At 43.9% G+C, this 21,796-nt stretch overlaps 1 protein-coding gene across 9 annotated transcripts in view; it reads right to left on the bottom strand.

Moving 5' to 3' along the window:
* Positions 1-6,992: 6,992 nt before the first annotated feature.
* COL15A1 (collagen type XV alpha 1 chain) overlaps positions 6,993-21,796 on the bottom strand; it is a 276,139-nt gene continuing 261,335 nt past the window's right edge. For 7 of the 9 annotated variants that reach the window (XM_039525413.1, XM_039525418.1, XM_039525417.1 and 4 more), the window contains 8 exons: positions 20,889-21,033; positions 15,811-15,875; positions 12,161-12,289; positions 11,940-11,999; positions 11,341-11,400; positions 9,961-10,146; positions 7,682-7,797; positions 6,993-7,273 (listed from right to left, as the gene is read on the bottom strand). In XM_039525413.1, the coding sequence (XP_039381347.1) occupies positions 7,057-7,273; positions 7,682-7,797; positions 9,961-10,146; positions 11,341-11,400; positions 11,940-11,999; positions 12,161-12,289; positions 15,811-15,875; positions 20,889-21,033 (978 nt within the window). In that variant the 3' untranslated portion in view covers positions 6,993-7,056. Of the gene's footprint in view, positions 7,274-7,385; positions 7,519-7,681; positions 7,798-9,960; positions 10,147-11,340; positions 11,401-11,939; positions 12,000-12,160; positions 12,290-15,810; positions 15,876-20,888; positions 21,034-21,796 lie in introns of all 9 variants that reach the window. The other 2 variants (XR_005594255.1, XM_039525414.1) reach the window with 2 other exon arrangements.

Genomic DNA, 21,796 nt, shown 5'->3' with positions numbered 1-21,796 from the left:
GAAGCTGGCAGCCAAGCTGACCGCTCGGCTCACCTGCACCTAAAACTAGCCCTGCCCAATGCAACAGCAACCTATATTCTGCACTGAGGTATGGCTCATGTCCTGCCAATGGTTGCTGCTTCTGCCAGGTAAGGGAAGGCAGTTAGTTCCGGGCTTAGTGAATAACCATGACCAACAGAGAGACAGTACACTCACTTTGTGCCACCCAGTGAGCCCTGGAAAATAAATAAATCAGACCAATCAAATCAGCACAGCTTAAATCCTGTGAGATAGCAAAGTGCTATTATGCCCATTTTACATATGGGGAGCTGTGACAGAGAAAGTTTAAGTGACTTGCCCTGGGTGACACAGGAAGTGTTTAGCAGAACTGCGAATTGAAACTGAGCTCTCGTGCATTCCAGGCTAGTACCCTAACCACGGTACAATCTTTCTTTGCAATAATTAAAAATTACTAATTACTGTTAATTTTGTTAACTTATTTTTTCTCAGCCTCGTGTAGAAGGGTAAAGGGCAACCATTTCACCTGCTTATACCAGGTCTAAATTTGGCACAATGTGTTTACTTGAACATCTGTCAGGGCAGAACCTGCCATGTATATGCCCAGGCATGGAGGGCTGCATATGTCTGCTCTTAAATGGCCCCATGGTGTAATATGAGAGAGAGGGTGTACAGAAGTTCCTGCTATACCTTCTCAATACCATTCATTATTTTGCATATTCTTATCTTGGTGCCTGAATCCGTCAGTTTCTTCTATCACTTTTTTAAATGACGTGACCATAACTGAATGCAGTATTCCACGTGACGGTCTACCACTGACATATTGTCATTCCTATATTTAGTTTTTGGATCATTCTCTAATCCATCCCTCATGTAGTCCCAATATTCTGATTGCTTTACAGACAGACTGACATTCACACCTGTACATTGCACAACTACAGGGTTTATGACCCTTGTAAGTCCTATTTTGCTGGGACTTAAATGGGGGCATATACTTTGTGCTGACCCATAGTGAATAAGTGAGATTAATATCCTCAGTATAATTACATTTTCTTCAGCACAGGACACTGCCTTCTGTACCCCAAAGAGGTTACAAGTGAGAAACCTGTTACTGTATAAAGTTTACTTAGAGCATGTCTACATTTAGAGCACTGCTGCAGCACAGCTGTACTGGTGCAGCAGCAGTGCCACTTCAGTGGATGTGGTGAAGATGCTCTGTGCTAGTGGTTCTCAACCCATGGGCCAATCAGCACACAGCTGCGACCCATGTGACATCCTCAGAGCCATACAGGTAGTGTGTATGTATCTATCTATATCTATATATATTTATTGTGTGTGGATGATAGTCACATAACACACTGAGAGCTGCCTATATGGCTGACAGTGGTAAATAGGTTGAGAACCACTGCTCTATGCTCTCCCATCGGCATAAAAAAGCCTGTTCCCATGAGTAGTAGAAGCTATGGCCTGGTCTACACTACAAACTTAGGTCGACATAAACTGCATTAAGTCGATCTAATAATGTGTCTACACTACCGCATCCCTTCTGCCGACCTAAGTGGCCTGTAAAGTCGACTTCTGTATTCCACCTCTGTGAGAGGCGTAGCACTTGATTCGACATCCACGGGTTGACATGGGGATAGTGTAGACACGACATGTGTAATTCAAATGAATTGGCCTCCAGGAGGTGTCCCACGGTGCTCCGCTGTGACTGCTCTGGAGAGCATTTTCAACTCCACTGCACGTCAGCCAGGTACACAGGAAACAAATTAAAGCCCTGAGAACTTTTGAATTTTCATTTCCTGTTTGATCATTGTGGAGAGCTCTCCAGCACAGTCGATCATGGAGACTCAAATGCGCAAACGCGCTCCAGTATATAGTACACAGGAGGTGGTGGGGAGAAGAGTCTGTGCAGGGAGAACTCCGAGCCAGCAGAAAAAACACTAACATTTATGCCAAGATAGCATGGGGCACAGGTGAGAAGGGCTACACCAGGGACACACAGCATTGCTGTGTAAAAATAAAGGACCTTTGGCAAGCACACCAGAGGCGAACGGTCATTCTGGTTCTGCCCCACAGACGTGCCGCTTTGAGGAGCTGCATGCGATTCTCGGCGATGACCCCACCACTACCCCAAAATGCTCCATGGTTTTTAACCCTGAAGCCCATTCCTTCACTGGACCAGTTGGCAGCGGAGCATGATGCTGGGGAAGGAACCTCCAGTGAGTACAACCACGCTTTCCCAAACATGCCATGGTTGTGTATTGGAAGCAACATTGAAATAAATGGGGGCATGGGGGTGGTAGCTTCCTGTTTGTCTCACTTCCTCACCACCCGGTGCCACTTTTGTAAAAAACAAACTATTTGTGGGGCTTTACACTGGTGTCTGTTCTCAAGCACCATCCAGGTTGCTAGGGGAAAGGGTTTTTTTTCTCAAGTTTCAACCTGTGATCCCAAGGATGTCTTCACAAAAGCAGCAGGACAAGACCTCTGGCCCATGCCTCATGGCTTTACTCATCATGGCTGAAACAGCAAACTGACTCTTGCAATAGCCAGCGGTTGTGATTATGTTGTGGCTTGCGATGAAGTGTATTGAGGGGTGTTCTTTATTAAAAAAAAATAACTTTGCAGCAGAAACAATGTATGCACTGTCAATGTTACCCTTGTGCTTTGCATTCCTTGCAGCTGAAACCTTGTCTGTCGGCGCATCCTCCACACCAGGACAAAGACTTCCCCAGATTAGGAGGTGGAAAAAGAAGACTCGGGAGGACATGTTCAAGGAGTTAATGCACGCCTCTGAGAGTGACAAGATGGAGCTCAGAGCATGGAGGATCACACTGTCCGAGAACCTGGACCTGGTCAGGGAGGACAGGAGATCACGCAGGGAACAAGAGGGTGCCACGCAGGAAGAGATGCTGGGGATTATGAAGGAGCAATCAGACATGTTGAGGCATTTGGCTGAGGTTCAAGAAAGGCAGCTGGATGTTCCTCTGCAGCCTATGCTGAACCTGCTGTCATCACCGCCCAGTTCTACCTCCTCCTCCCACAAATGTCCTATGAGGCGGTGGGAGGGGGACAGTTCAGCATCCCTTGCACTCAACACCAGGGAGGTTACTAGGCCCAGAAGGCGCTCATTCCCACATCTTTGGTTGTTATTGACGTGCATCTGTAAGCAAGCTTTCCGTGTTTCTCCCCCCACAGTATCATCAGCCCTTTTGCCCCAGGTTATCTTACTTTTCTTTGCTGTCTCTGTGTGTTTGTGTGCATAATAAAACCTTGATTGAGGAGAAAAGGCTCTTTATTCATTACACACACGGTGGTTGGTGGGGGTGGTTCTTACAGGGGAGAAAATGCACTGGAGAGAACAGTTTGATAAGGATCAACACAGTGTCACATTACTCTGGCTCATTGCTGAAACTAGTTTTCAAAGCCTCACGAAGACGCAGAGCCTCTCGATGTGCTCTTCTTATTGCCTTGGTGTCTGGCTGTGCAAAATTAGCTGTCAGATGATCTGCCTTAACGCCCCACCCCAGTTGAAACTTTTCTCCCTTTGTTTCACAGATATTGTGGAGTACACAGAAGGCAGTAATAACAATAGGAATATTGCTTTCATTGAGGTCTAACCTAGTAAGCAAACAGTACCAGCAACCTGTTAAACATTGAAATGCACATTCCACCACCATTCTGCACTTACTCTGCCTATGGTTGAACCGGTCCTTACTGCTGCCCAGGCTGCCTGTGTATGGCTTCATGAGCCATGAGAGCAAGGGGTAGGCTGGGTCTCCCTGGATCAGGATTAGCATTTCAACATCCCCAATGATTATTTTGCAGTCTGGAAAGAAAGTCCCTGCTTGCAGCTTTCTGAACAGACCAGAGTTCCTAGAGATGTGTGCGTCATGCACCTTTCCCAACCATCCCACATTGATGTCAGTGAAATGGCCCCTGTGATCCACCAGCGCTAGTAATACCATTGAGAAGTACCCCTTTTGGTTTATGTACTCTTTGGCAAGGTGGTCTGGTGCCGAGATAGAGATTTGCGTTCTATCGCCCCACGGCAGTTAGGGAACCCCATTGCGGCAAAACCATCCATTATGTCCTGAACATTGCCCAGAGTCACTACCCTTCTTAGCAGAAGTCTGTTAATGGCCTTGCAAACTTGGATCACAACAGATCCTGTGGTAGATTTACCCACTCCAAATTTATGCCCCAATGATCGGTTGCAGTCTGGCACTGCAAGTTTCCACAGAGCTCTCGCCCCTCACGTCTCCGCTGTCAGAGCAGCACTCATTTTAGTATTGCTGTGCTTCACGGCTGGGACAGCTCTACACACAGTTCCTGGAAAGTGGCCTTTTGCATTTGAAAATTCTGCAGCCACTGCTCATCATCCCATAGCTGCATAACAATGCGGTTCCACCAGTCAATGCTTGTTTACCGGGCCCAGAAATGGTGCTCAACAGTGTCAAGATGATGCATGACTGTTGCCAGCAACTGCAAATGGCTCTGCTCTAGGTCTTCCAGCCGGGCTGCTTGTCTGGCATCACATGGTTCTGCATGGTGGCTCCTGGCTGTGTAAGTACTGCAGGATAAGGTGTGAGGCGTTTGTAATGCTCACAACAACAGTGTACAGCTGAGCGAAGTCCATGCTTATCGTGCTATGGCGCCCATGTGGGTAATCCAGGCTTATGAAAAAAGGTGTGAAAAAGGCTTGGTTTGTCATTGATTTCAGGGAGGAGAGAGGGAGGGAGGGAGGTAAGTGCATCATGGGAGGCTAACACCATGTTTCCATAACCACCCGCACCAATGTTTTGGTCTCATAAAACACTGCAAGCCCAACCCAAAATTCCACTCGGCTACATGCACTATGGGATAGCTACCCACAGTGCAGTGCTCCACGTATCGCAAGCCCTGCTAGTGAGGATGCACTCTGCCAACACAATGTAGTGTGGACACGCAAGATCGACTTGCTTAAATTGGAGGCTTGATGTCGACTTACATAAACTTGACTTAACTTTGTAGTGTAGACATGGCCTATATCAGCGGGAGAAGCCAACATAAGTGGTAATACAGATGTAGCCTCAGTAAAGTTCTTCTAATTATTAAAGTAGAGTAATACCTGGAGAGAATACAATATGTCCTTATATGAGGCTTTCTTATTAAGGTGAGAAACCACTAATACAGTGAAATCACTAACATTGCTCTAGCATCCTGACAGTGCCATTAACAATTTCACTTTTCAGCAGGACAGGGACTGCTAACTGAATACACTGCTAAGGCCCCAGTCTTGCAAACAGTCCCTGAAGGCAGACCCTTGCACCCATGTGAAGTCTCATGGACCTCAGTGGGACTCAGCATGGATTGTCTGGCAGGATCAGGGCACTTGAAGTTCAGCACCTTACAGGATCCTCAGCTCCAAGTTTGGGGCTGAAGGTGCCCAGCACCTCACACACATGCTCGGCCTTCTGCAGGCACGAAGCATAAATGAGCATAGTGAATTGCTGTTCAAAATAGAATTAAGTGTGATAAAAAGGCAGCGTTGCCTCATTAGCACATTATAGAAATGAAATTGACGTTTACAGTGAGAAAGCAAACAGGTGACTCAGATAACCCAGGAAAGATGCTTTTGTATTACTTAAAATGGAAAAATAAAACTGGATTTCATATTTTTACATCATATAAAAACCAATGCATTTATAATAATAAAAGCCATATAGATGGAAATCTTCACTTGAATGAAAGTAGCTAGTGGAGTATTAAATTACTGATTTGATGGCAAGTGAGTCACAAAATCTAAAAGAATAGTCATTTCCAATCTAGTCTCTAGCTTATACTTACAAAATGATAATGTGGAAGTTCATCTTTTATAGTTATAGGCTGTTAGATTATGGCAATAAGTAAATACCTTAAGTTAAAATATACTGTAGGAAAATACGGATAAGATATAGAAATGTTATGGTAATACTGTTTGTGTGAGACATTAATACTTACTGATCATTTCTATAAGTACAGATTAGTTCATATTAACAAGAATAATACCAGTGAAAAAGTGACAGTCTCACCATGGGGGTGTGGGAGGGGGGGAGACCAAGGCAGTCACTTTATATATAACTTAATAGGATAACATTGCCTAAAACCTATTTTAAAGAAAACATGACAGGTGTCTGTCTCTCAGCAGTGTCTGTTACACTAAGAAAAAGCTTCCTCTATGATGCAGTGGAATGAATAAAGTTCAGATGGTTCTTGTGCCTGCATTTACTGTGCTCAGCTGTGACAGTAAAACCAATTAGTACTATCAGGATGTTTTCTGTTAACATTGCTGGGGGTTTCCTGACAATAGTAGCACCAAAGTATGGATCGTGAAATTCAGTCCTCCCACAAAGCCCAGTGCCAAATTTTAAAAAATGGGAGCCTGAAGTCAGGCTGTCAGGTTCATAGCTAGCTTCCACTGAAATGGGGCAGCAAGCTCCTTCAAAACTCCCAGCGCTGTAGAATTTAGGGACCCTAACTTCAGGTTGTCATTTTTTAAAAATAACCCATATCTGAGTATTCTGGTGGAAAGAAGCAATAAGGGGAGATGAAACTCATCCCCTACAATCTACCACCAGGGTGGAGGGCTGCTATGGGCTGGAGTAGCAGTAGCAGCCCTTCTGTGTTGGTTGATTGTGGTACCAGAGCCAGTAGATCTGAACAAACATGGATTTGTGGTCCTTCCCTTGGTCTTGCTCTCAGATCACACTTGGCCCATCCCCCAAGTGATCTTCATCCCCAGCCAACATGGAGACCAGATCCACAGCACACCAGGGATTAACAGGCACTTCTGCATGGTTGCTCAGCCTGCTGACTCTCCATGCAGCCCCTATGTGGGGTTTAAGTGGTACCAAAGGCCATCTGCCAGGCCTGAATTCCACCCTGCTGGAGTATTCTGTCTTGAGGTATGCTTTCTTTGGTTTTATTTGTAAATGTGCAATAAAAAAATAGAATATTTACACCATTAAAAATTAAATTTCAGTGTCAACGTTTTATGAAATAAAATTCAAATGTTTTCTATGTGCAACAGATTAATTATTTTCTTCGGATATCAGATACAAAACTGTTTTCAATACACAGAACAATAAACTTATTGCTGCAGCTGTAAGGCTTTTGATCCAGAAGTTTCCCAGTTGTCAGTGGTGATGCTTGTCCCATAACTGCCATGTCAGCTGTCCGCCAAGCTTCACAGTAGTTGCTAACTAGCCGGATCCCATTTGCAGTTGAACCATGCCATATGATTTTATGTGGCCTAAACAGTAATGTTTAAAGTTATTTTCCTGAAACAATCCTTTATCTGTACATTAAATCTTATGCCTAAATCTACAGCAGCCTGTGTCTCTGCACCCCTGCTGTAAACTCACTTGAAGCAATAAGAGTGTAGAAAGCAAAGTGAGGCCGAAGATATGGATGGAAAGAGAGGAAATTGGGACATCAGAGGTATTCTAGTCACTGTTCTTCTCTCCATTCTGTTCCTACCAGCAATCAATAGGAGAGCTGGAATGGAAGAAGAGGGGAATGGAAGAGAAGGAACAGAAAGGATGAGAAGAGAAGGGGGAAGTTAACCTTTGTCACATTTCTAGCAGTCCAGGGCATTTTGATACTAATCAGCTAATTAAACTACATTTCATGTGATATAGAAAATGCAGTGTGAACTCACCAAGATGGATCTGTCATGACATTTCTCCCATCAAAGGAGTATATTGGAATCTGGATGTTGAACTGTCCCCCGCTGCCAGTAAACACAGACTCCCAGTTGTTGAAGAGTATTTCTCCCTATTGAAATTTTAAGAGCCATCTTTTACTAAGGCTGTTATCGTATTATGAAATGCTAGAGGTATTCTATACATCCAAAATCTCTTCTACTTCTCCAAATACTCATGATTAAGGCTAAGATTTTTTCATGGTTATGAACAGGTCACAGGCAATAAGCAAAAATTCACAGAGCCCGTGACTTGTCCGTGACTTTACTACAAATAACTGGGGGAGGGGATTGGTAGGGGGAGGAATGGAGTCCCATGGGGGGGGGACTGACAGGCTGAGCCCCAACTTCAGTGGCTGCAGCGGGGGGTGCAACCACAGAGGGCACACAGCCCCTACTCCAGAGCTCACCCAGCTGCGGGACAGGGGTGTGCGGTCCCCACAGGCTGTGGCACATGGCCCGGGCTGCAGCCCTGCTAAGCCCAGGACGCTGCAGTCTTCACCAAGCCCAGGATGTGACAGGTCTGAGGCACACGGCCCTGGCTGCAGTCCCCGCCAAGCCCCGGAGGACATGGGTCTGGGGCGCACGGTCCCAGCTGCAGCTCCCAGCCTCGGCTGCAGCCCCCCAGAGGAAGCAGGGGGCTGGGGCTGCAGTGTCCTGGTTCCAGCCAGCCCCAGTTGCAGGGCTTTGGCGCACAGTCCCTCCTCCTCCTCCTGAAGCCCTAGAAGTCATGGAGGTCTGGTAAAGTCACGGAATCCATGACTAAATCGTAGCCTTACTCATGATTCCATCAGCATGATCTTTCATGTCAATCTCTACACTTTATTCCTAGGAGACCTCATCTCAAACTACCACCCTTATACTGCTAGCTCTCAGCTCTACCTCTCTGTCGCAGGCTCTCTCTTTCCTTTCACAATTGTCTCTGCCTGATTCACATTCCAACCCTTTTCCTGTATCATCTACACCTCTCCTGTCCTCCTTAGCTCACAATCTCAGAGTGACTTTCGACTCTTCTCTCTCCTTCACCAAATGTAAAGCTTCTTGTTTGAAAGGCCTTGTACAGGTGAGTTCCTGCATACCTCACCTCTCTGCTCTACCCTTTTTGCTACCCTCCTGCCTTGGTCTCATGCTGAGTGCACCTGTGTCTGCAATAAATTCATTTTTCTTATAGCTGGAATGACTAAATTAGAGAAGTGGAGTTAAAGAGGTGTTAAAACTGTTGCAGGCAAAGTCAGAGGGTGGGATTAATTTCACTCATCCTTGTTATGGTCCGGAAGGTTATTTGAAAATTCTCACATTCTTAATAAAATCTGACTTCTACCTGAAGAGAAAGGTGAATGGTTAATACAGATTCTGGTAAAGCCAAAATCATTCTAGGGCCATTACAACTGGTTAGTTGTAATACAAGATGATTGTATTTTTGAACTGCCTTTGAGTATTCATTTCTCATCCCAATCACAACAAGATCAATTTTTATTTTGGAGATGCCTCCTCCCAGAGTTCCGAATTGCAGGGGGTTTCAGATGGAACCCTCCAACCTTCTGAATGCTAGGAAGTCAGATATCACTCCTGCAAGCCAACTGGGCTGCTGGCTAGTGCTGGGAGCCAGCCAGTATTTCAGAGCTGTGCTTTGGCACACGTGTGTATGTGTAAGACGCCACAAGATGACTCAGATTCTAGAAAAAGTGAGATTCTGCTCAGTTACCGTGATGTAAATCCAGTTTAACTATTGCTTAAGAGCTGAATTTGGCCCACTATCATTAAAGATGGGACATGTGGTCACTTTAGTCTATTAAGCTCTGCAGGCAGACTAGAAGGCGTAGGCTAGCGTATGGCCTTGAGAAACAGACTCGCCTTGGGGGTAAGAATTCTAAGGCTGTTTCCAAAACAGGATTATTGAAAGAGAAACATCTAAAAAGTTACATTTTATACCATTGCCTTGGCATCAGTTCACTGTAAGCCAAACATTCTCACTGCTTTGTTTCTACCATTAGCCTTATAGTGTTGAAAAAGAAACTCTGAAAATGCAGCTGCTTCTAGCCTAAAAGACATTGCATAGCTATGCTTATCACACGGATACAGATGGGTAAAACAAGGCTTTTCCTTTATAAGATACTATGACCAAACAGCTCAGAGCCAAGAAGTAAGCAAAAAAAGTCTGTTTCCTCAGTTGATTTCCAAGATTTTTGGATTGCTAGAGACTACCTTTATACAGCAAATAAAGCATTTGTTTTTACCTTAAGATTAACTATTGGTAGTTTGTGTCTGTCTGATTTTCTCACAACTGTAGACAGATCTTGCAAATGGGATGACAGGAAAGCTCTGTATGTTGACATTAAACCAGCCGCTCGGGCTTGTTGAAAGCATTGATAATCAGCTCGCATGGCACCAGAAAGTGGCAAGTTCAAAGCCACCAAATGCAGCTGGAAAATAAGGAAAAAACCCCACTGATTTCAGGTTTAAGTTATAACATCTATTAAGCAATTAATCTGCCTCCACCCTGATAAGGAAAATGTGCCCTTGAGAAAAGCAGAAAGACAAATAGTTGAGCACAATAGTTAGTGCATTCCAAAGAAGACTATTTAGATTAACCTTTTGTGATGAAGGTATATTTGCCACCACTACATCACACTTCTTGAAGAAGTCATGTTCAGCTTGATGAGCCACAGGCCAGCCCACACCAGCAATGTGTTATCTTAAAATAGTTAGACAGCCATAAAATCATTTCAAAACCAAAAAACTTCCATTTTAAACAACAGTTAAGATTTGCTAAACACAGTTACTGTCACATTGCTTATAAAACCCAAAGGTTTACAAGAAAATAAATACAGTTAAGGACATAGCCAGGCAATGGCCACAAAAATTCATTGTAATCAACCACAAGGAAAAGCATTTTTTAATCACAATATAAGAACCTGAAACTCTGATCACATGTTATTCTTTCAGATGCAGTAATTCTGTTATCTTGACTATTTAAAAAAAATTTTATACAGGAAAATTTAGATTCTGAAACATCCATTTGACAACTAACATCCACCAATCATCCTCGTGGCAAAACCAGGAATAGCTATGACTAAAATATGTTAAACATATTAATGTTAATAAAATCAACATTAATGAACTTTAAACGTAGCCTGTGTCCTAGATTTTGTTACAGTATAGAAGTGAGTCCATATTCATAGCTCAGAAATCAGGAATGCATTTGCTATAGGACATGAAGAAAGGTTAAGCATCAGAGGGGTAGCCGTGTTAGTCTGGATCTAAAAGCAGCAGAGTCCTGTGGCCCCTTATAGACTAACAGACGTATTGGAGCATGAGCTTTCGTGGGTGAATACCCACTTCGTTGGATGCATCCGACGAAGTGAGTAGGTGCCACAGGACTCTTTGCTGCTTTTGAAGAAAGGTTAGAATAACAAAAACAATTCTTAAAGAAGATATTTAAAATTTTTCATAGCTTCTAAACTAACTAAAAGACGTAATTGAAAATTCTCAGAGTAATTGCTATAAATTCAGAGGGGATACATTTAAAAATTCAAACAAAGGTTTAATTTCTGCTTTAAGCCCAAATCTCGCGTATGCAGCTGTAATAGTGCCTCTAATGTAATTCTTCTACTTACTGTTGGTTTTCCATGATTAATAGCTGAAACTGGTCTTAGTGCTGGAAGAGACTGAAATCCCTATTAGTTCAACATACAGAAATAAATCAGAGTTAAAATACAATTCTCAAATCATGGAAAAAAGACAACTTTCTTATTCCATCTTGTTGTTGGGAATACTGCAGAATTTTTTTGTAGTGAAATAAAAATTGAACCACATAGAATATAAAGTCATATTACTCTGAGTATAACATCCCGCAACTTTAAATCCAGATACATATTACACACTAAGGTCTTGATTTAGAAAGTCACGCAAGCATGTATTTACATGCTGTCTTGAATAGGGATGCTTTCCTGAATGTGGGTCTACAATACTAATACTAATCTGCCTATCTGTATCCATGCCAGAATGCACTTGAATGTATGCACAGCAACAGACAGTGCTTAGTATGAAGACAACATGGTTGGGATGGATTAAAAATGAAAAACAGAGTGAGATAAGACAGGCCACCCACAGTAGAGAAAAATCCTGTTGAGAGGGAGCCTATCTGCAAAACATTTTCCCTATTTGCAATATTTTGATGCAGTTTTTCACAAGCCACGAACAGTTTTGCACTTACATAGCCTGAAATTGCTGGAGGTGGAGGGCTATCAGCTGGGATGGGAATTAATTCCCCAAGCTGGAAGAACACAAAATGAAGAGAGAAACAAAAACATATACATGAATGAATGATATTTCTTTAAACTGTGCTGAAGGATAATCTTAGCACCCACACTCTCCCCTTAAAGAATATTTGCAACAAAACCATTGAAGAAGAAGAGCTACATGATGCAATAATACCTGCAATCTTCTCCATCCTCCTCGAACACGGATAAACACCTCGCTACTTTCACTCAGGTAGATTAATGTACCTTCTGCCACTAAGTGAACCTTTTGCAACATTCCGTCAATATTTCTGAATGTTGTAACCTGTCAAATAACAAGGAAACAGAATAATCAAAAATAAGGGACATTTGCAGATAGAATTAAGTCTTTCTTTGAACTGGAAATTAATACAAGTCATAGAATGAAAATAGACTTTCTGTACAGTAAATATTTATAAAGCCTCTATTAGCTCATTTCACCCAATTTTGTTTATGTAGCATCCACTTCTTTTGGCCCTTATCATGAAAGGTGGATCTGGACTGGTAGTTGCCTGTTACATTCATTGACTGCATCAACCATGAAGGAGTTTGGGGTTGGGTGTGAAAATAGGAACTCTGAGCCCTTAGCAGGAACACAGTACTTCTTATTTGCTCTCTTGCGGGTAGGTGGTTATGGTAGCAGGAGTCTGCAAAATTGTCTTTGCAGTTCAAACAGAGCCTTGTTTATAGGAGGGCTATACTACCATTAATGATCTGGAGGATGGCGTGGACTGCACCCTCAGCAAGTTTGCAGATGACACTAAACTGGGAGGAGTGGTAGATACGCTGGAGGGTAGGGATAGGATACAGAGGGACCTAGACAAATTAGAGGATTGGGCCAAAAGAAATCTGATGAGGTTCAACAAGGACAAGTGCAGAGTCCTGCACTTAGGACGGAAGAATCCCATTCACTGTTACAGACTAGGGACCGAATGGCTAGGCAGCAGTTCTGCAGAAAAGGACCTAGGGATTACTAGGGGTTACAGTGGACGAGAAGCTGGATATGAGTCAACAGTGTGCCCTTATTGCCAAGAAGGCTAATGGCATTTTGGGCTGTATAAGTAGGGGCATTGCCAGCAGATCGAGGGACATGATCATTCCCCTCTATTTGACATTGGTGAGGCCTCATCTGGAGTACTGTGTCCAGTTTTGGGCCCCACACTATAAGAAGGATGTGGAAAAATTGGAGAGTCCAGAGGAGGGCAACAAAAAACGATTAGGGGGCTGGAGCACATGACTTATGAGGAGAGGCTGAGGGAACTGGGATTGTTTAGTCTGCAGAAGAGAAGAATGAGGGGGGATTTGATAGCTGCTTTCAACTACCTGAAAGGGGGTTCCAAAGAGGATGGATCTAGATTGTTCTCAGTGGTAGCAGAGGACAGACCAAGGAGTAATGGTCTCAAGTTGCAGTGGAGGAGGTTTAGGTTGGATATTAGGAAAAGAATTTTCACTAGGAGGGTGGTGAAGCACTGGAATAGGTTACCTAGGGAGGTGGTGGAATCTTTTTCCTTAGAGGTTTTTACAAAGCCCTGGGTGGGATGATTTAGTTGGGGGTTGGTCCTGCTTTGAGCAGGGGGTTGACCTAGATGACCTCCTGAGGTCCCTTCCAACCCTGATAGTCTGTGATTCTATACCAGGAGGAGGCAGTATGAAGGATGCCAATCAATTTGTGTTGAGTCTCCTGAACCTCCTCCAGTGGGATCTGGGGAGAACCTGCAATTCTTCTCATGAGATCCAGAAATTGTTTAGAATCATCTGTGTATGGAAGAGGAGGGAGAGGAGGCATCGCTGCCTCATCAGGTGAGGAGAAGAGCTATTAGTCTGAAGTGTAGCTTCCCCACCAGCCCTTCTCTCCTGATACTCAAAAGATTCTCCTGGGGAGGCGATGGACATGGAAAAGCTGAATGAGTAGGAGGATGTTGCCCCTGACACTCCCAGTGAGTTTAGCTAGGAGCTCTGGAGAATTGTTCCTTATAGGCAGCCTATACAACCCAGAATGACCAGTGGGGAGGTCCATATGGGAAGGGAGGGGGCACCCATGAATACTCATACCGGGGGAGTCTGGGGCATCCCGTGTACATCCGTGCCTCAAGGATTCCCTTATAGAGGGTGTCTAGAGAGGCAGCTTTGTGCTGGTAATCGAGTGAACCTTGAACAGAAATCTGGGAGTCAAAGTTGCTGCCCTCATTGTAGTCCAGATGGGGGCAGCTGGTGGAATTGAGACTGGGAGTCTGTCCATTCAAGAGGGTACCAGAGCGTGTCTGTGCCAGGGAATGGTGTGGTACCAGCAAGGAATGAAGCTTCAGTACCCAAAGTCTTTCAGCACCCATCAGTAGAGGTGTTTCCGGTTTGTCTGAAATGACCAAGTCCTTAGAGAATCTGAACTTCTGCAGTACCAGAGGAAGCTGTGCAGTAACCTGATGGGGTTCAAAGCTGGAGGCAGGTGGCACTTAGGATGACCTCAATTTCAAGGGTACTGTCTGGCACTGTGCAGTTTGGGGAACTACTGGCATTGCAGGAGTTATCAACACTGAAGTTGGTACTGGTCTAGTTGATGCAGAATGCTTAGAGTCCCCAGAGGTGCAATCCTGCTTGGATGGTATGAGTCGGGCTTAGATACTGAACACTGAGGGGTTCTGTGAGTAGATACCTCCTACTTTCATAGAACCTACGGTACTGGGAGATCAAGGTGCCTCAACATTACTCTTTTTAGGATGCGAGGTCTCCAAAGTGGCAGGTCTCTGAGGTGGGCTTCTTAGCACCGACTTCTCTGAGAGATCCAGAGCGCCTCTTTTTGGAAGTCTTGCGGTTGTCTCCCACAGACCCACAGACTTCTCCTGAGTGGGCTGCGGAGCTGACGGAACACTCCTTGTAGATCTAGTTTTAAACCTGAGCAAATCCTATATTTAAAAGGGATAGGAATGTACCTTAAACAATGGAGGTAGCTAGAGTGGCTGTCACTAACTGGGATAGACTTCTAGCAAGTTAGTCAGTGCTTAAAACCTGGGGATCCACACATAACCGGAGGATGAAAAAGAACTTCTTTCGAAGGAAGGAGTAATCCCTCAGGGAGGTGAGCTGGGGAAGATGAAAGGTCTCTCAAAAAGAAATCACCACAAAATTAAACAAAATAAAACAAAGGATGCTAGATACCTAACTAATTACTAAACTAGAGGAAAATCTCTTGCTCTAAAGGCAGACTAGCAAAGAATTAAGCACCGCAAGATGCTCCATCTCAGGCTGAGGCCGTTGAGAAGGAACTGTGGTTGGTTTGTCCACTGCTGTCCTATATACCCTCGGTACAGGGCATGAGGGCAGCTGGGACATGACTGGACATTGCTATCAAAAGTCTCTGATCAAAGGCACAGGGGACACATGCACACCTAAAGTGGACCCTCTATAGGGACAGGAGCAAAGTCTGTTGAAAATATTGACCTGAATTACTGAGTTTTATTCTACTTAGGTACCTAGTTTCCTTGGAAGAAAGACTGGGCTCAGTATCATTTATTCTAATCACATAACATTTAAGTTGTCATTTTGTATACTCCTTCAGAGGTACTGATTTGTATCTGCAATATGCAGCACCTCCACTGATTTAGAATCCTATTAATCTTTTGAATTATTTTGATAAGATGCTACTTATAAGCCACCAAACTGAGCTTTACTTTCTTTGCTCTTTTTCTGAAAACTTATTGTATAGAGAAGGGAAGTGATGCAATAGTGGCCTTCTATTGGAGTGTTTCAATTGACATTCATGGGAGTTGACTCATGCTCTGAAAATGGCAAACTTAAGTTTTCTTCTCTTACCAGGTTCCTAGTTCCTGGTAATCCTGGCTCCCCGGGAGGACCTGGTGGCCCTGGAACTGCAGCTGCTAAAATAAAACAAAAATATACTTCATGTCTCTTTTTTGAGAGAAAGAGAGTGAGAAGGTAAGAGGAAATACTTGGTAATGTTGTCTAGGACAAAGGTTTTATTGGCATGAGTTTGTGGCAACTATAGTACTCCCATATATTGACGTCCTGAGTGACTGTGTTCACACAAGCTACAGAAAATCTATTTGCAATGATTTTGGTACTATTTTTCTTGTATCCTTCCTTCAGGGTGAATAGTCATATATCCTGCAAGATCTTCTGCACATGTTTAACTTTAAGCACGCGACTAATATTTAAATCAGTGAGACTATTCCCACGCTTGAAGATAAGCAGGTTTGTGTTTGCAGACTCAAGGCCTCAGTTATCCTCTGTACAATTTGCAAGGGATCATAAAATCCCCTAAAAATAATCCAAAATAACTTTTCGTTACAAAAAAAAAAAGTTCACAACTTCAAGGTCACCTATCTCATTACTTTTAATGTTTAGAAGAAACTGGCACCTCCTATGGGAGAGCTGGGAATCGTTCTTTTACAATGATATGAACCTTCATTTCTAATGCTGTTCAGTTGTGACAGGTTTAAGATTTCTCACTACTCCAGAACTGAGATTTGTTCACCCCGATCCTTGGGCCAGTGTATTTTGGAGTGACAATTCCACATGTAGCAGAGAAAGGAGGAAATATTTCTCTGGCAGGTTGATCATATATTAGTGGTTTGAAGTTGCTCATAGGTTTGGAAGGCTACAAATAATCCCTGCGGGCTGTGTGTCAGTGGTTCCCAGTGGGAGCTCAAGGCAGCTCCTTCCACTGAAGCGGAGATGAAGGTATCTGAACTGGAGAATCCATGCTCTAGGATGGTAACAAACCACCATGTTAGACAGATCCTATAGTAAGAGGTAGGCGCCTCCTTGGAAAGGAAAAAACAAGCGAGAGAGGGAGGACAAAGAAAGGTTGAGGGGGCACAAGGGAAAGCATGATAGGGGTGATGTGGGGAGGATAAGTGGTGTAGTGGGGAGCACAATTATGCTGAGGGATGGAATAAGGTGGGAAGGAATAACTTTTATAGTCAAGGGACAGTTTTCCAGATTAATCTGAGTGTCTGGAAGCCTGGCACTCCCAGGCACCCTGGTGACAATTTCACTTACGTTTTCAGCACTTCTCAGAATGCATACAAAGACCAGCAGCAGCTCCCAGACACAACTGCTCCCACAATTCCCAGCTTATCTGGAAATCTGTAGCTTGATTTTTTTCCCCAAATGCTGGCAACTCTGCAAATGCATGTAACGTGCACAATGTCGGCACATGGTGTTTACAAGCTGAAGGAGAAATGTCATGCAATAATTTTCTCTGATTGTCTCTTTGAGAAGATCTGGTGAGGGTAGGTGGCTGCACTTAACACAATGTCCCACTCCTGTTTATTCATCCACAGCCTTCAGGAAGGTTTACTGAGTGTCTCTGCTATTACATGGGAGGAAGAACAAAAGAAAAGGCACAGAGGAAAGGGCCCAATCCTGCTTCTGATGACTTCAGTGGGACAGGGATCTGGTTTACAATGAAGGGAGAGGGGTATCAGTTAATTGTGAAAAAAAAGTTAAAAATTACACCAAATATATATTAAAGAAAAAGTCACTAATGTCTTGTTTCTACTATAGTCTTGTATCCTTCCAGTCTGAACTAGTTTCTGCTAAATATAACACCATAAAAACATTTTTAAAAAGTAGTTTAAAAAGACCCCTAAAATTCAGAAAGCCATATCACCAGCGCATTAACACGCTCCAGGGCTTGTTTTATTAGTGTATAAAAGCATGTGATGATGGTGTGTTAATGGAAGAACAAAGCATCCCCTGTTGCAGTTTAGTGCCATTAACATTTCCAAAATACGTTTTTAATTAAATCTCATGTAACCTTGGAACCATCTTTACAATCTACAGAGTCATCATTCTGGTGCACTTGTGGGGATCTTTTTAGACCAAGGCTTGATTCAAACCCAGCATTCAGTAGTTTAGCCTTTCCTGTCTTCCACATTACAGCATGTGGGAATTTTGACATGGCTAACTAGGAGCCTAATTAAAAGGAGACAAATTCATGCCTGGGCTCCATTCAGATTTACTAAAAGGACATTCATCAGTTTGCTTAATAAAGCAAAGAAGAGTATGCGTAGGAGGGAGACTGAGGTCAGTGGCAGAACAGTCTAGGGAAGGAACACACCCAACAAGTGTCTGGAATGTTTTGTTTAGTTTGACTGGGTCTTAAGCAATTTCCAAGAAGTGCTTGGTGTGGAGGACATGGTAGCTGCCTGTAATATTTTATGAATATTGTTTATCTCTGTGTGTTTGATATAGTATTTGCTATCTTACCAAGGGTTAATTCAGACAGAAAAGCAGACAAACATTTCTGATAGCCACCCATCTACAGATAACTATATTGCAATTCAGAGAGCCAACTGCTTGGAAGTCTATCCCTGATTCCCTGCTGGGCTGCATAAATTGGCTTTTACCTTCAGTAAAGGTCTGCCCCTGAAGAAGGGGTAAGACACGAGGGGAAACAGGCTGAATCCCAGCCCCCAGATGCTGGGGTGTCTGGATAAGCTAGGCCTACGTAAGGTTTGGGTAAGAAAGATATGCGCGTAGGCTGGTTGTTGTGTTACTGACCCTTTGCTCTTGTTATGCTGTGTTCCATCTGTTGAGACTAAACAATGCTTGGTGGTTTAAAAGGCTGTTTTGGCTCATATTCACCCACTAGTCACAGCTCCCGAAGAGAAGAACTGCAGGACTCAAGCCCAGTCAGGCCTGCTGAGGAGTCATAGTCAGTGCACAGGGTACAGGACCCAGTCTGGCAGGATACCACCCCAGAATAGATGTAAGCAAGCAGACTGTCCTCTGTACATTCAAAGAGACTTTAGAGGGGTCAAAAGTTCAGCCAGCTCCAAATCATGACACTTGGTTACGGCAATAAAACCCCTAAGGAAGTACCTCTGCAAGTTTGGAGTTGCTGAGCTGCAGTCTAAAGTGAGTTACAAAACTCCTCCCTCGGGTGTGAATATATGGGCCACATTTTGTCTCTGTGCTAATCTAGTACACTCAAACCCAACAAAGGTGTGAAAACTGAAAATGTGTGGGTTTTGCCTATGTTAAAAAATTCTTACAACTGTTTTACTCAGAAGCTGTAGTGCCTCCATGTTTATGAGCTGGAACCTTAAATTTGGCAGAAGGCATCATCCTTTTTCTGGCCCTGTGAAAATTTGCCAAGTTATAAAGCCTATGAAAGTTTCCAGTTGATGTTTGACAACAAAATTCTCCAAACATCCCATTTCCACTGAGCATGCCCTGCCAGGGCCGAACTCACAGAGTATGCTCCAGCCCTGGACTGAGCAGAATTTCCCTGCAGTTCCCCCTGCAAACGTATGTAAGCCTGGCTGCTGAGAGCAGCTGTGGAACCAGGCAGTGGAATGGAGAGCAGAGTGACCATCAATTCTGTGCTCTCCATGTCACCCTCCCCCTGCTGGAGCTCAGTCAGTGTGGAGGAGAAGGAAGCAGCCTGTCTCAAATGCAGAAAAATATAAGAGCTTCCATGCTGGGTCAGACCATGACCCAAGTTGCCCAATATTCTGTCTCTGACAGTGGGCTGTACCAGAGCTTCAGGGGGAGTGTACGGAACGGAGCAATTATGGAGTAATCCACTCATGTCTTCCACTCCCAGCTTTTGGCAACCAGAGGTTTAAGGTGGCCCTGAGCATGGGACTGTATCCCTGACCATCATGGCTAATAGTCATTGATGGACCTACCCTGCATGAACCTAACCAGTTCTTTTTTTAACCCAGTTATACCTTGGCCATCACAACATCCCATGGCAACGAGTTCCACATTAGTTGTGCATTGTGTGAAAAATAACTTCCCCTTGTTTGAATTAAATCTGCTGCCTATTCATTTCATTCGGTGACCCCTGGTTTTTGTACGTGTGAAACAGGTAAACAACACTTTGCTAGTGACGTTTCCATACCATTCATGATTTTATAGACTTCCATCATACTGCCCTTTAGTCGTCTCCTTTCCAAGCTGAACAGCCCTAATTTTTTAGTCTCTCCTCAGACTGAAGTTGTTCCATCCCCTTGATTACCTTTGCCTTTCTCTGAACCTTTACCAGTCCCCATATATCCTTTTTGAGATGCGGGGGCCAGAACTGGATACAATATTCAAGGTATGGGCATACCATATATTTATATAGCAGCATGATGATATTTTCTGTCTTATTTTTTATCCCTTTCCTTATAGTTCCTAAAACGCAGGTAGCCCTTTTGACCGCTGCTATACACTGAACCTAAGTTTTCAGAGAACTATCCAGGGTGACTCCAAGATCTCTTTCTTGGGTGGCAGGAGCTGCTTTAGACCCTATCACTGTATACGTATAGTTGGGATTTTTTTCCCCCAGTGTGCATTTTTTGCACTTAAAATGTTGACATTCGTCTGCCATTTTGCTGCCCAGTCACCCAGGTTTGAGAGATCCCTCTGTAACAGCCCAGTACAGCTCCTTACAGACCCCACTGTTCACCTCTCTCAGTTGTGAAAACTGACCATTTATTCCCACCCTTTGTTTCCTATCTTTCAACCAGTTAATAATCCATAAAAGGACCTTCCCTCTTATCTCATGGCTACTTAGTTTTCTTAAGAGCCTTTGGTGAAGGACCTTGCCAAAGGCTTTCTGAAAATCCAAGTACATAATACCAAGGGGATCATCCTTATCTACATGCGTGTAGACTCCCTCAGATAATTTTAACAGATTAGGGAGGCAGGGCTTTTCTTTACAAAAACTGTGTTGACTCTTCCCCAACAAGTTGTGTTTATCTATGTGTCTGATAATTCTGTTGAACAGCAGATGTGGTTACAGGGACAGGGTAGGCAGATGGGTTGGATGGGGACAGGTAGGCTCTGGAAGACAGTGGCTGGCTAAGCTGGGATGCAGGGGCGCGCACACACAAACACACAGAGAGGAAAAAGCAGGTTCAGAGCTCCCTCACCTGAGCCATATATCGCTGGAGGTCCTGGGGGTCCAGGAGGGCCTGGTGGGCCGGGAGGTCCAACTATTCCATACCCTGGAGATCCAGGTAGGCCAGGTAACCCAGGGGGGCCTCTTGGCCCAACAATTGAATCCCCCTTTGGCCCCTGTCAAGACAGGAGACTATTGTTTAAACACAAAAATGATAAACATGCAGCAGTCTGAGTGAGCAATGGCGTAAGCACCCTGATCTCAATAGCGAGATCCTGAAGTTAGCCTCTCAAACTCATATTTGGGCATAATTTAGTCTGTAGTTCTGATTTTCAGAAATGCTGAGCACTCAGAAGCTCTCACTGAAGACAACAGAAAATGAAAATCTTACTATTTAGGTACCTAAACTATGGATTTAGAGCCTAATTTTTTGCAATGCTTTCTGAAAATCTTGGCCCAGGTACTTGGATCTGCTCCGAGTATCTGATTTCCCCCCTAATGCTGTACACTATTCACCATGCACCTGAACCACCAGTGCACATCTAAGGTCACTCCATGTTTGATATACTTAAAATAGTGTCAAGATTGTCTCATGATGCCTGTGAGAAGGTTTTAGCCCCAAGGATACATGACTCACCCTGAGTGCCTCCCACATTGCAACAGTATCCCAGCCTTCTACCCCATTCCTCACCTTGCCCTCTCCCTTCTTAAAAAAAACAAAAAAAAACAACAGACCCCATCTACCTAGCCTCCCAATTTATGAGTGCCAGAATAGGGAATCCTGCAATTCGGCAGGGAGCATCATGATCCCCATGCATCTTCAACCCCTCTCCCACACATCCTTCAGGCCAGCCTGCATATATGGAACAGGTCGGGGCCATGTGTCTGAAATGCCTGGTCATTGTCTGCTGCAGTTGATGTGTCACCCAGTTTCTGCTG

The sequence above is a fragment of the Mauremys reevesii genome, linkage group 2 (assembly GCF_016161935.1).
Source record: "Mauremys reevesii isolate NIE-2019 linkage group 2, ASM1616193v1, whole genome shotgun sequence".
Taxonomy (NCBI): domain Eukaryota; kingdom Metazoa; phylum Chordata; order Testudines; family Geoemydidae; genus Mauremys; species Mauremys reevesii.
This window is presented reverse-complemented; position numbering and strand designations above follow the sequence as displayed.